Source organism: Uranotaenia lowii, chromosome 1 (assembly GCF_029784155.1).
Source record: "Uranotaenia lowii strain MFRU-FL chromosome 1, ASM2978415v1, whole genome shotgun sequence".
NCBI classification, from domain to species: Eukaryota; Metazoa; Arthropoda; class Insecta; order Diptera; family Culicidae; genus Uranotaenia; species Uranotaenia lowii.
In genome coordinates, this window is record NC_073691.1 from 89,952,091 (window position 1) to 89,965,969 (window position 13,879).

Consider the following 13,879-nt stretch of genomic DNA (forward strand, 5'->3'; position numbering starts at 1 on the left):
ATATATTGGTGACATAAAATATTGGAACTCCAGGTAATCCTACGCCATTTTACCGTTGCCCATAACCGTCCCCTAATTGGTTCCTGAACATTAATAGGACCCCGCTGTTTCGAGTTAAAACTCAAATTAACTCAATCTGAGAGCGCCTTGCGCGACGCCCGATAACGTCGACCGACAACCGCTACAACGTCGGTTTGACCTACACCGGTGCCTGGTTCAGCACCCAAGGTGGGACCAGGTACGCCTTTACCACGCGCCGCTTCGCCCACCGTCGAAGGACCGACAGTGCCCGGTTCAGCACCTAAGGTGGGGCCGGGTACACTCAGCGAGAATCAGCTGACCTCCAAGCCGACCTCAACGAATCCGAGCACGACGCCGAAGGAGAAGGAAGGAGTACGTTCCGCTACTTTCCCGCAACGCAGCTAAAGGTTAGATAATTATAAGAAAGTGGTGGGTGGATTCTACAAAATAAAAAAAAAGGTACCAATTGCTAAGCCGAGGAGTTTTCCCTTAGATTTCCCGAACTTCCCTGCAACGTAGTATTTTTGTGGTAAGCGTGCCGACCCTAGGGATTGTTAGGGGTTCACAGCACTTTCTACCGATTGGCTAACAGCCAGTCTTACATTGTACTGAAAACTAAATGTTTGAAGTGTTCCGTTTTGCTAAATATTGTTGATTTTTGGAATCAGGAGCGTAGGATCATGTAGGTATACATGTAGTTTAGAGTGGCTCGTTATTAACTTTTGTATTTTAGTATCAGGCAAAAACGCTGATATTGGATTGACCATCTCTGTTGAACAGAGCGCTAAAAGTAGCAAATCGGTAATATTTGTTAATTTTATTCTATAACGCCACAAATTACCCAGAATATTGTCCACAGGACTCTTTGCTCTCGATACGAGGTTGAACTGAGTTGTATTAGGGCCGGAATAGCTAGGGTCACTGATTTGTAAGTTCTAACCTATAAAACCATTTTGAACCATGTTTGTAACAACTTATCATTTGTTCCGTAGAATTGAAGCATCACTACAAAACTATAAATATAGTATGCTATCAGTACCAGTGCATCGCTTTTCATTTGCCGCCCTATCACAACACTGGGTGAATAAATAAATTCTGTTTGTATGTTTTGTTTTAGCGGTTTTCGGGAGTAGGAAATTGTTTCGCTTTTTTATTTGAAAAATATATTCCGTCGGAATGTCCGGTAACAAGTTCGGAACGCCGTCTTTAATGGATCCATCATCTTTAGAAAACGGAACCCTCGCTGTTGATTCGACAGGTGTCAATCATATCAAACGTAAGGCGTCGTATCGGGAGTAAAATTCAGCTTGTGTCTGAAATATCTATACTTTTTATTTGTCACTTACTTAATTATCACTTTGAAAATGAAAGTTTTAGAAAGAGTTCAAAAACTTTATCAACTCGTGTAATCAAATGCCCTCCAATACAAAACTCCTAATTCTGCAGAATACAGTTTAATATTGGGATGCATTATAACTTAAACAATACTTATTCATACATCTAAATTATAAAATTTTCATATTGGCACTACTATTTCAAGTTAATGATCAAGTAAAATGAATTTGATTTCAAATTTCAAACGGTGAATTCAAAATACAAAAAGTCAGTAAAACTACTGAAAAGCAAATTCTCTTGGCATCGCTGGTTGCTTTCAATTTTATACCTTCGTATTCTATCACACCGGTGGACGGCCAACTTTTTTGGTCTATACTTCACGATAGAAAAATTCCCATCTGTGCTACAGACGTCAAAATTCCTACCACTTTTTCCCAACACCATTGGACTTGCTCTTATGAATATCGCCAACTGTGCTACACCGGTTACGTCAGTTGACTCATCAAGAGCCAATGAAAAGAACTCACAACTGGCTATTTGATTCTTTAATTGTTCACGCAAATTGACTGACATATCATTTATTCTATCTGCTACAGTGTTCCTTGTTAACGCAATTTCTTTGAATGCCTTCACCTTTTCTGGACAAATTATTTCAGCAGCTTTAACTACACATTCCTTAATAAAATCACCTTCGGAAAAAGATTTGTTATGGCTTGCAATAAGATTCGATAAAATGTAGCTGACTTTAACTGCAGACTCGTTCTCGTTGCTAACTTTAGCAAATACTGTTTGATGTCTTTTTAAACTTTTTTTTCAGTTCAATTACCTTGTCCTCCCTAAGCTTTCCGGTGTAAGTATCATACGTTTTTTTGTGGTTAGAGTAGTGTCGTTTGACATTGTACTCTTTTGGCACACTTATGCAGAAATTACATATCAAGCAGATTATTTTGTTTGATATCGATGTGCAAAAATAACTCAACTCCCATTTTGCTTGAAATATTCTTTTTTCGTCCTGATTTTTTCTCTTGCTAGTAGATGCTGCTGTAGTAACTAATTCTTTATCTGTATTAAACTCCATTTTTTCTGAAAAATGAAAAAAAAAAATAATATTGGCTTATATATGAGGCTTTTTGGGACAAAAGGGATGTAAGTGCACAAATGACCATTTTTAACTTAATGACTCCAAATAATTAGTTGTATGAAAATCTTCATTCAGTGCTTATTTCAGATTTTTATAATTTTATCTTCTTACTTTTTTGAACGGACAAACACAACTTTCCAAAAAGTTGTAGCGTTATAATTAAGTATTTGTGATTATTAAGTAATGAGCGTGCAGTAATTGTATTAATTCGAGCCAAAATTAACTGTTTAGAATTAAGAGTGTAACCTGTCAAACGAAAACACATGTGAAAACGTAAACAAAGAAAAAGCAAAACAACATAGCACAGCGAAACAGTTCACCGTTTCTGTTGGTGGAGTAATCCGTTGCACCCCGAAGCCGTGACATGTAAAGAACCGGGTCGCCCCGCATCGGCAGGAGGTGAGCGAAAACAATTCGGATAAAAACGGATCGGATAAACATCCATTCTCTTTAACTCCCAGGCAACGGTTAGCTCTATACATAAATCTACAACATCCAGCCCCGACGATGAACACGGCAAACCAGGTTGGTGCTTCTAGTAACCGGTTTATCAATGACGGCCCCAACAGGGTGAGTTATAAAATAGTGAAGGAAAACTTTGAGAAAAAGAGAAAAAATGTTTGTTTTCTTCAGGGCCGTTGTTCGGGAGCTCAACGCACTATTGAGCCCAGCTCATTCTTTTGGCCAAGCCGGAAGCAGACAGCGCCCGAATAGAAATGTACAATGAAAAAACCATGACTTCCATATTCACAGACCATAAATTTTATGGTTTACACAATGCTTATTATCGTCCACGATACCGTGAATGCACATTGGAATTCATAATTTCCGACCATACATTTCACTGTTTTGGCAAAAATAACCATGAAAAAGGGGTATTGTTATGCAGCGTGACCATGAAAAAAATGGCGATTCTCCATACATTCGGAAGCCGAAAAATATTAAGTTCATGGTCATAACAGCTTCCAGTTTTTCATAATAAAACCATGGAAATCCGTTCATTTACATTGTTCTAACGAAGATGGAAATTAAGGTTAATTGATGGTATATAAATATGTTTTTACCGTACAATTTCATGGTTTACCATGAATTTTTCAAATTTTGATGTAGTAGAATATTTTGCTAAAGTTATCACTCGTTTCGAGGAATCGTAATCATGATTTGTCGTAATTAAATTTGTTTTTCTTTTATTCGAAAGCACGTCAAACCAGGAGTAATATTCCCTAAAACAAGAAATAACTTTCGCAAGTTCTAAAAGAAAAAAAAATTAAAAAAAATAATATTATCTTTATTTTCTGTATAATATAGTTGTCCCCAGCCCTTCCAAAGCCCTGATGATGCAGTGGTTTCGTTCGACTTATCGACTTTTTTAACGACAGTTAAAATCGTCGGTTTTGGCTTCCGGTCCGGATTTTTAATAAAAACTTTGCAAATCTTACCTTATATACGAAGAAATTCTACATGGTTCCGACGAATGCTTGCTGGCGTTGTTCTTAGTGCAGAATATTGCATAGCCTCTTCGATGATCTGTAAGTCACTCAGACCCTGGGCGATCATTTTTACAGACCTGTTGAGTGACCCATGAGCGTATAAAATTCTCCTTCCTTCTTTGCGTTTCACAGATCGAAACCTCTTTGCATTTGGTCGAGATAGCATACATGGTACTGGATGATCCTCTTCGGCAACCCTGTGTCCCGATTCCGATGTATGTGCTGCAAGTGAACGAGAGATTTTTGATAATTTTAGATTCAGAAATGAATTTTCGATTTATGACAAGATACAATTTTTTTTAGGTTAGATTCAGATTTCAATTTTAATTTTCTTTTGTCAAGGAATTTTAAGCATCAAGCTCATTAAAGCATTCATCCCGAGAGTAACTTAGATTTCTGATTTTAGATTACAGATAGGTATAGACTTTTTAATTCAGATATCAAAATTTAGACAACTCACCTGTTGCTTTGCTTGAACCAACCTCAAGAGGAGTGCAGTAAAAGCCATGAGAGTCGCGGTCGACGGATAGCCTCTTGCGGAATCTTTGCATGCTGCCTGGCTCCGTGCGGGAAATCAACCAATCTGTTTGTAAAAAAAAGATAATTATGCCTTTTTACGGATTTTCCCAGTTTATTTTCATGAATCTTGACACTTACCTGAACAGCCTTGCCCTTCTTGGTGATCTTAAGCAGTAAACCCTGAGAATCCCGCTCGAGAGATACCATTCCAGCCGTCGCCGAATGCTGACTGGGAACCATCATGTTCCAACAGCTTCCGCTGCTGCTGTGGTTGGGCTTCCGGGGGAAATCTGCAAATATGGCCATCGATGCTCATTCGATTGGTCGGCATCCGACAGACCCCTCACAAGAGTACCGTTCAGCACCAGCTCACCGCAGAATCGACGGATGAGGCAATTTGGTGGTCCACCACCACCGGATCGATTACCTGCTCCAAATCTTTCATTACAGCAGCTGCTTGCAGAAAATTAAATTTTGCACCAACGTGATAATTAATTTGCATCTACGCACTAGAGGCCTCCCCGCATAGTTTAAAATCATACACTGAATCTTCACTATTATTCAGTTCTGATTCAACTAACAGTGACGAATTTTTTGCGCCTTTGCTCAGTGCGTCTTTGCTTTCAACCATTCAATATTATTTTTGAAAGATTCGATTGATCGTCCTCAAAATAAATTGATAAATTTAGCAACGCGACAAAAAGATTAAAAAATACTTATGGAAGATACGATTAATGATCAGAAAAAACTAACTGAGTATTTTTGCAACACACCGCTGTCACCACACACGCGGACCGAGTTCGGGAAAAAAACTCCCCCGGCAAAGTGCACTTGAATTCAAACAAGAGTTCCGGAATTGTTAGGCGATGGCCTCGGTTTAATTGGAAATGGTAAGTACCTATCGATATTTAATTTTATCGCGCTAGCACTAAACAATGACTTTTCGTAAACTATTGATTTGCCTTAGGAGCGCACGGAAAGAAGGATGCACCAACAGATAATTTGCAGATTTCGAACGATTTGTTGGCCGTTTGGTGGACTAAGACCGGAATTGATACTGTTGAGATCACATCAACGGAGAATTCGCTATCGGGTTGCGAAGATGAAATTATTTTCGGACGCCGTGGTGCCGCCAAATCCCGTAGTAGAAATTATTAAATTTCTGCTCGACAGATTTTGCCTGGGAGGAATCCAACTGAATGGATCCGGATTTTTATGTGATGGCCTCTGTTCCAGCAGTAGCGGTGAGTAGCAACATTTCTCAAGTGATTTGTAGAATAATAAAACTTAATTTGAATGATGATACTAATAAAAAATGTTTATTTTCCAGAAACTGACGTAATGCTGGACCAACTCCGTATGAGAATCGGAAGCAGCGGCACCCTGAGTGGCGTATGAAAAAAAAATTATTTCATAAAATGTGCGGAATTTTGAAAAGTGTAGTACAAAGTACTAATGTAGACTAATTTTGTGAATAATGAACGATTATAAAAGCAAACTTTTATTATTAATTTTGATCTTTTTATCAACACTATACGATATGCTGTATCGTTATTTTTTCTTATGAGACGATCATTTAGTAAAGATTCTACGTATGGTACAGCTCGCTTCAGGGCGATTAGAAAAAAGCAAAAAAATGAATCGTTTATTTACTTAACAACCCGTTCCCTGTATCGTTATTTGTGTCTAAACGATTCCATTTGAAGAAAAAACGATTTGTCAAATCGTTAATTAATAATCCAAAACTATAAAGGGAATCTTTTGTGTGTCTTGGGAAGAAGATAATGAGAATCGTTATTGTATGATACTGCTCTATGCGGGTCCTAGGAGAGATGCGTTTTGAACCTCCGGTTTAAGCACGGCCAACCTAAGTTCCTACTGGTACTAATCGTGAGCGCAAACACTGGATTCGGTAAGAAATTTTTTTTCGCGAGAAAATGGCGCGCGCGTTCAAAACAAATCTCTACACGAAAAATTAATAAAAGTAATATTTTATCCATTTCACCCTTTTATGTTTTATAGTTTGGATTCTAATTTAACCATGAAGTATACAGTAACAATAATAATCGCAAGAAAGTTATTGTAATACGTGCTTCTGATATTTTCGACTACTATGGAATATTTTGAATTACCGATGTACTTCACGGTGACTATAAAAATTATGATAATTTCAAAGTTAAAAACAGTGGAAAAATATTTAGATATTACAATGAAGTTTATTGTTAAATTGAAAAACATTGTTTGGTTTTATTAATACCATGGTCCTTGCTATTCGGGCGGAGATGCTCCGGGCAGTGGTGCGTGCCCGTGGAGCAGTGCAACCAGGCAGGGTTGCCAGAAATTCTGTGATATTCAGCTGTGATATTCCTGTGCCGAATCAACTGTGATATGGATGTTGTTCGTCTTGTTTGTCAATATGTACACTAATGTAGGAAATACGGGCCCGTAAGTAGGATAAAATAATGTAAGCTAGCCTAGGTTTTGAATATGTCCTATTAGTGAAATTTTTGTGTAAGTAAGTTGTGATAATGCTACAAGTTTTGGGTTTTGAGTGTTTGTGTTTTGGGATTTAGTTAGCCGTGCAGCACACACTGAGAGTCAGTGGTGCTCAAGTTGTTTCAAAGTATATGGAAAATCGCACAACAAAGAATCTTTGAAGCGTGCTATCTCGAAAGTAGCTTTTGTGCTCTTGTACTCCTTTGGCTCTGAGGGCCTCATATGATGTAATAGCAATTGTTTACAAAAAACTGAACTTTATTTATTGACGTCAAGTTTCGAATTTAAAATCGACCTCTGAATCCGAATAGAAGTAAAAAATTATCTGCGAAGAGCAGTTTATTGGTCAGATTAAAGAAAAAGATAATTTTACGAACAGTGGCTGAAGATATTTAAAAACAAAAGACAAATTTTTTTTCATTACACAGTGTTCCAAAAACTGCTCTAATCACATTTATCGGATTTTATTTTTTTTAATTCAGTGGTGATGACTCTCAATTTACGAAATAAAAATATTGTTAACTTGTGTTATTGAAAATGTATGCTGTTTATACTCACGAATTCGGATAGGTTTGAGACAATAAGAAGACTGGATATGTTTTTGTTCAATTCCGGTGCAACCAACACTCTTGCCGCAAAATTGACTGGACGTTAGACAAGTGGTCACTGAAATAAAATTATTCAGAGCTATAAATTTAATCACGGAAAAATTTTGATTGTTCAGGATGTGCTTTTTTACAATGAATAATGTTGATCTTCACGCTTACGTACATCTTCAATTTAAAAAATATCACAATATGTCTGTTGTTCCTTCGGTAAAACAAAAACAATAGAACCAAAATACTTCGAAGATATTAATGTTGCTTACACACTAAGATTGCAATTATTCCGCTCGGGACCATGATTCTTTGAATTACAGGAAAACAGCCCAAAATGACACTTGGAACTGTCAAAAACAAATGTTTTCCTGGACCGCGGGTAAATAGCTAACCGAATCACGTGACAAACCCTTTATCCTGAAATTCGAAGGGAGTGCCCTTTCGAGTGTTCAGGAAAACGAACAAATTCAGGGTAGAAGTGTCCTGTATCTCGCGACGTTGCTAAATTGACAGTTGTGGTGGTTTCGAAATGTGTTTTTTTAAGACTTCATTTGCTCGCTGTCGGTTTCATCGTGGAAGTGAAAGTATGTGGCTTTTGTTTTAAACTATTTACATTTAACAATGATTTCAATTTGTCTCCTTTCTTCTATACACAACGTACACACTAAGATTGCAATTATTCCCCTCGGGATAATGACTACCCGAATCACAGGGAAAATGCCTCTTTCAGACGAAGTTCGAATTGAAACCGACCCGAATCACGGGACGCCTTATCTGTCCTGAAATTCGGGATGATAATTATACGAAAGCACAGGTGCTCAAACAATCGTCCTGTATCACGGGGGATTGTTAGTTGTCAACAGTTTTCTGTCCCGCTCTTTTTCTTTTCTACATTATATGAATCGCGTTGTGTTCGAGTTCTCCAAAGTTGAAGTAGAGACAGTTTGTGCGAAGTGATTTGAATCAAAGTGGAATTAATTTCCCTAAGTTCTACTGAAACAACCAGAGTTACTGACAGCTTGATGGGAGTAATTTATTCAAAAGGATCCGCTGGGAAGTTTATAACTATACGTCAATATGCCGACGAATGGGCCGTCGCAGCATTTGTCGCAGCTGGAGAAGAACACCAAGATGGCTTTCGAGGATCTGATTAACAAGCTAAACATTCAAAGAACCGCTGAAATCAGCAGAACGTACGGGGTGCTGAAACAGGTAATTTCTTTTCGATTGATTAAATAGTGAGTGACAAATTAACGTTTCATTGTTTTTTTTTTCAGGCGAAATACCGGGTAATCATAACAAACGCCAGAAGCAGCAGCATCGTTATATATAATTTTAAAACATTATATCCTCTTAATAAATGCTTTTTGAAAAGTGAATCCTAAATTTTATGCAAAACAAATCCCTAATTTTTTGGAAATTTTGAAAGAGAACAGTTTCGAGCCAACCGAAAAATTTCGAAACTTCCCTGCAAACCACAGGAGAAAATAGTTTCGATTATACAGGTGAGTTTGACAGCTGTTTTCCTGTACTGTTTTTCTGTCCTGAGATCGTCCTGTAATTTCAGCTGTTGAAAATACAGGACGAAATCGTTCCGACCACAGGAGAAAAGATTAAGTGTGTACACACTAAGATTGCATTTATGTCGCTCGGGACCATGATTCTCCGTATCACAGGAACACTGCTCAATTTAAACGAAGTTCGGATGAGAACTCACCCGAATCGCGGGACGTCTCATCTCTCCTGAAATCCGAGACCAACTTGCTACGAGAGCACAGGAACTCTAACCAACCCCGTGAATTCAGGACAGTGTTCTCCTGAATCGCTGTAGACACATTCATTGTCACATGTCCCATCTCTTTCTATCGTGTTTGAAAAAAAAAACAACCGGATTTCTTTTTCTTTCTCACCAGTGCACAAATTAAATACCCGCGGAAGAGTTCAGTTTTCCATTTTTCCTTGCGGTATCCGTTCGTTGCTGTTTAGTGAAGATTCACAGTGAAACTTTCGTTGACTGCATGATTGGCATATTCGCCCGGATCGAAAAATCGGCCCAAAATCGGTAGGATTTCGGACCGTTCAACCCGAGAATCGGTTAGAATTCTGACGAGAAATCCAACCGATTTCCGACGAATTCAGTGCCCTGGTGAAACAACTTTCCTGACGACGATAAGTTTTTGCGAGTGAGCTGTCAAAACAACCGGGTCGTTTCAAGACGGAAATCGGTTAGATTTCCTACCAAAATCCAAGCTGAAATTTGACGGTTTTCCGATCGAAATCGGTCAAAAAATTCGAACGCTTTGCCCTGTTGTTTTTGTTGTTTTTCTGCCTTATGTCAATTTTTATTCGGATTCAAATTGTAAGTGAAACAACAAATTAATTTTTGTACATATATTTAATTAGTTTTTTTTGTGGCAATAAAAAAATATATGAAATACAATATTTTTCATTTCATCTTGTGATTGAAATTTCTCTATAATTTTTATGGGATTTGATGTTCTGGGACCCATTGGATAGTTCAAGGTTGTGCTTATTTTTGTCCCTAATTAGCTGCTGGAGCTTTGGAGTTGAAGGAGTATCGGATGCTCCCGCTTCAGGTGGACCAACTGCACCAGGATGTCGACATGCGAATGATGTTCATCTAGCGAAGAAATCGGTCCATCTCGTTGATCTTAGTTTCTGTGAGTGTTCGATCCCGGTTGCCTTTCCAACTCGGGACTACCTTTTCGTTCTGGCCCGGAATATTCCTCTCGACATGTTTGCCCAAATGAATATTATAATCTGTTGTCGTTCAAGTGGTTCCGAAGTTGAATCGAATTACCTCGGAGGAAACATATTCCGGAGCAAGAAACATCGGCTTTAAAGCATCTCTGCCTGGACCACTGTCCTCCAGCTGTAACAGAAATGGATTGCCCTCTTGCATGTCGGCTCCGCGATAAAATTGAAGACACATCCCTGTGATTTGGCCTCCGCTGAAATAAGCAAAAAAATAATTATTAAAAAATGAATGGTAACTGTGTTGCAGACGTAACCAACCTATCGGCAAACAGCGCCGGTTACAGGTACTTGTGAAAATCAATTCACCATCAGGATGTTCATCTAGCGAAGGAATTGGTCCATCTCGTTCTTAGTTTCTGTGGGGTTGCCTGGTGGGCCTTTTGCGAGACCCATTTGTTGTTTCCTTCGCACGAGATCTTTAGATGATTGCGAATCCTTAATAATTCTTGTTTTTGCCTTCGATGATGATGTGCAGAAGAAGACTAAGGAAGTCGTATATAGTGTTGACTTGTAGCAGGATGTGGAAACCGGGTGGGGAGTTTCCTTCACAATTGTCCCCCGTGAACGTCTACTTTGAGCGGCTGAATTTCCTCGAACAACTCCAACACTTGCCGATGATGTTTGGGGGGCCCAAGTGCTCGATTTTTCGTCAACACATACAGTTCCAGGGGGACAGATGATGACTAGTTCCCCGAAGGTATCGACGATCTTGTCAAGTAATCCATCGGCGACCAGACCATTTATGTAAGAGGTTATGACCTGGGTTATTTCCTGCGAATTAAAAAAATCGATTTTAATTTGCTGTACAGATATTCGTTTTTTTTATATTATTACCTGTGACGCATTTGTACACCAGCTAACACCGGTTCGCACCTGGAAAAGCTCGTTCAAGCTGGCCACAAGCGACTTCCTTCCGTCATAATACAACACCGCGATCAAACTGCGCGGCAATCCCGGGTGGTTCGGCATCTGCTGCTGTGCCGTACAGAGCATCCTAAGCTGATAGTTCAACGCATGAGTTGTTTAGATTGTCATAGTCAACAACCGACAGCAATGTCTCGATGTCGGCACAATCTGCAAGCTTGTTGGGAGCTCCCAAGAGTTGGCAGTTCTTGCCATCAACATTGATGAAGAATGTATCGTTTTTGAAGATAACAGCCCAATCATACTGCAGATTGAACTTTCCTGGGATGGCCGTCCGCCGTTGGAACATAATATTACATGGCTCATAGTTGCGTTTTTCGTCTTCGTTGGTAGCGCGATCTTCAACATCCCCGTTAAAGACTTCATCTCTCTCGTCGGGCGGATGTTTCCTTTTGGTGAGGATTATTTTGTGAGACCACTCTTCCGGAGGAAGCTGCAACTTTGCTGCCTCGTTACCTAACCCAATCATAGTCATCCCAAACGATGGTCGCTCAGGTTTCCCATCAGCATTCGGTATATTGATAACGTACCTAGAGGATTAAAAGGAGGAAATAGTGATGATTAGATTTTAAATGTCGTGTGTCGCTTGTAGACGTATAACTAACCAAGTTTCGTAGCATGTGATCTTCTTCATGTTTGGACTGCTGCCGGGCACAGTGCTAAGGGACGATACAGATCGTTGAACAGCACCGGCTACATCGCTACTCATCGCATTGTTCGGTGTAGTTCTTACGCCTGCTCCTCCGGGAGCCCCCGCTGTCACAATCGGACGTGGGACGGTTCCGCGTAGTTGCATCCGAGGCAGCTTTCGCCAGTGTAGTGTTTTCGTTTTGACTAAAGTTACGAAGCTGTCGTCGAACTTCGGCCCGCAGCTTCTGACGGGCGTGAGTTCTCAGGACAGTTTCATATTTGCTGTCTGGGTTGTTGATCATTTGCTTCAAACTATATTTGTTCATCGTGGTCAATTGATTTATGAGCTTCCGAGTGATTTCTTCGGCACTTCGCTCGATTGTCGCCTGGCGGTTTTGACTGTTGGCCAAATTACTACCACTGTTTGGCTCAGCAGAAACAGAACAGGATCAGAGATGTTAAAATCGCGAGTCTACATACTCGCACTTTGCCCTTCTTTGCAGAACGATTTTATTTCGTTAAACTCAATCTGCAATGATGCTATCTAAAGTTCAACTCGGAAAGCATCAGGAACAGCGATGCCACACATACCGATTTTCCGGTATTTATACCGATTTTTGAGCAAAATTTTAACCAAGAATCGGTATATACCGATTACCGATTTTTGGCAAAACATACCGATTTCATACCGATTTTTAAGATTTCAACTCAAACTACATTCCACTTCCACATTCCCACTTAGTTCAAGCTATCCTCGTAAAGGTCCCGTAGAAAGGAGACAAAGTGCGGTAGCTGGCGTGGCGTAAGTTGATCTGTACAACTTTTAAAGAACCCTGCAAAGATCTTCACGGCTCACTCTCATAATTCGTTCAGTTGTTCGCGCTGTTTTGTTCCTATGTTCTGTAAAATGATGCACTATTATAGTGCTCAGCCTCAAAGCCAATGGACTCAGCTCAAGGCTGATATTTGACCTTCTGCGACTGCAAGTAGAAGGTAGAAGTTTCTAAAGACAATACTCTTGTCTCCTTAAATGCTAACTTTTCATCCTGTAGGATGATTCATCCCTAAGGCACACGGTTTGTCATATCATCGGTATAATCTTCAATCATTCTCCATCTTGTTAGCCTAGTAAATGATATTACATGTACCTAACTGCAGAGATAGCCAGGCCACGCCAGGCAAAATAGGACTACCATATCCTGCAACGCCAAAACGAGTACATTGAGAGAAATTTTCAAAATTGTAAAGACAAACGCCATTTATTCAGAAACCATGATGTTTGAGGCTATTCAAATACCGCCAATTTGTTGCAAGGTATGTGGCTGTCATGACAAATGCTCAGAATTTTAAGTTGGATTATTAAAAGTTTTTGATTTTATGCTGAGAAAGCACACCAAAGGTCGTAAAAACCTGCAATTTAAAAAAGTTTTTTTTTAGAGACATAGTTGTTCAATAATTAAAAACATTATTGCTGCTTCGTCCGCTTTTAAATATTTGTGCACTACACTTTTGAGCAAGTTGTTGTTATGCAAATTGTCTACTGTCCGCAAGCTCATTGCATGATCAAAGGCGCTTATTTTGAACGAAAAATCTGGATTAAAATCGTGAATGTAGGTACTCGTGATTTCTTCCATTGCTATCCATCTTTTGTAACATTCAACAAAAGAAGTAAAACTTAAGTGTTGTGCAACGAATGCATGAAAAATTGGATCTCTTGTATTTATAAATAATTAAATAATAATTGCTAAAACACACTTAGTCAGCTAGTTTTATATTAAAAATTATGTTTTCGACCGTTATTGGTGTTTTATTGTAATATTGGCTATTTTTCGGTCTAGGGATTCAATCAAACAACTTAGTTTTTGAAATGCCCGACGTTTCGACCATTTTTGGTGGTCTTTCTCAAGGGAATTATCTGTCCGTTGTTTTGGACAAAAACTAAATTG

At 39.1% G+C, this 13,879-nt stretch overlaps 1 protein-coding gene and 2 long non-coding RNA genes across 3 annotated transcripts; 1 reads left to right on the plus strand and 2 right to left on the minus strand.

The window, feature by feature from the left end:
- The first annotated feature begins 624 nt into the window (after positions 1-624).
- On the plus strand, positions 625-1,009 carry LOC129738638 (uncharacterized). Its single transcript, XR_008735589.1, has 3 exons — positions 625-703; positions 755-822; positions 881-1,009. It is a non-coding gene; the product is annotated as an uncharacterized LOC129738638 (long non-coding RNA).
- A 2,807-nt stretch (positions 1,010-3,816) lies between these two features.
- Positions 3,817-5,001, minus strand: LOC129738884 (uncharacterized). The gene is made up of 3 exons (XR_008735670.1): positions 4,645-5,001; positions 4,448-4,570; positions 3,817-4,209 (listed from the first exon to the last, which is right to left on the minus strand). It is a non-coding gene; the product is annotated as an uncharacterized LOC129738884 (long non-coding RNA).
- Positions 5,002-9,977: 4,976 nt separating this feature from the next.
- On the minus strand, positions 9,978-13,874 carry LOC129738882 (uncharacterized). Its single transcript, XM_055730201.1, has 4 exons — positions 11,909-13,874; positions 11,214-11,833; positions 10,638-11,150; positions 9,978-10,573 (listed from the first exon to the last, which is right to left on the minus strand). The coding sequence occupies exons 1-2, from the start codon at positions 12,097-12,099 to the stop codon at positions 11,374-11,376; spliced, it is 651 nt and encodes a 216-aa protein (XP_055586176.1). The 5' UTR covers positions 12,100-13,874; the 3' UTR covers positions 9,978-10,573; positions 10,638-11,150; positions 11,214-11,373.
- Between the last annotated feature and the right edge of the window lie 5 nt (positions 13,875-13,879).

What these genes read in the sequence shown, in the direction of transcription:
- LOC129738882 (XM_055730201.1), bottom strand. Translation starts at nt 12,099, where the DNA reads ATGCAACTACGCGGAACCGTCCCACGTCCGATTGTGACAGCGGGGGCT. An exon ending in ATCACATGCTACGAAACTTG is followed by an intron (nt 11,834 to 11,908) that starts GTTAGTTATACG and finishes TTAATCCTCTAG; the next exon opens with GTACGTTATCAATATACCGA.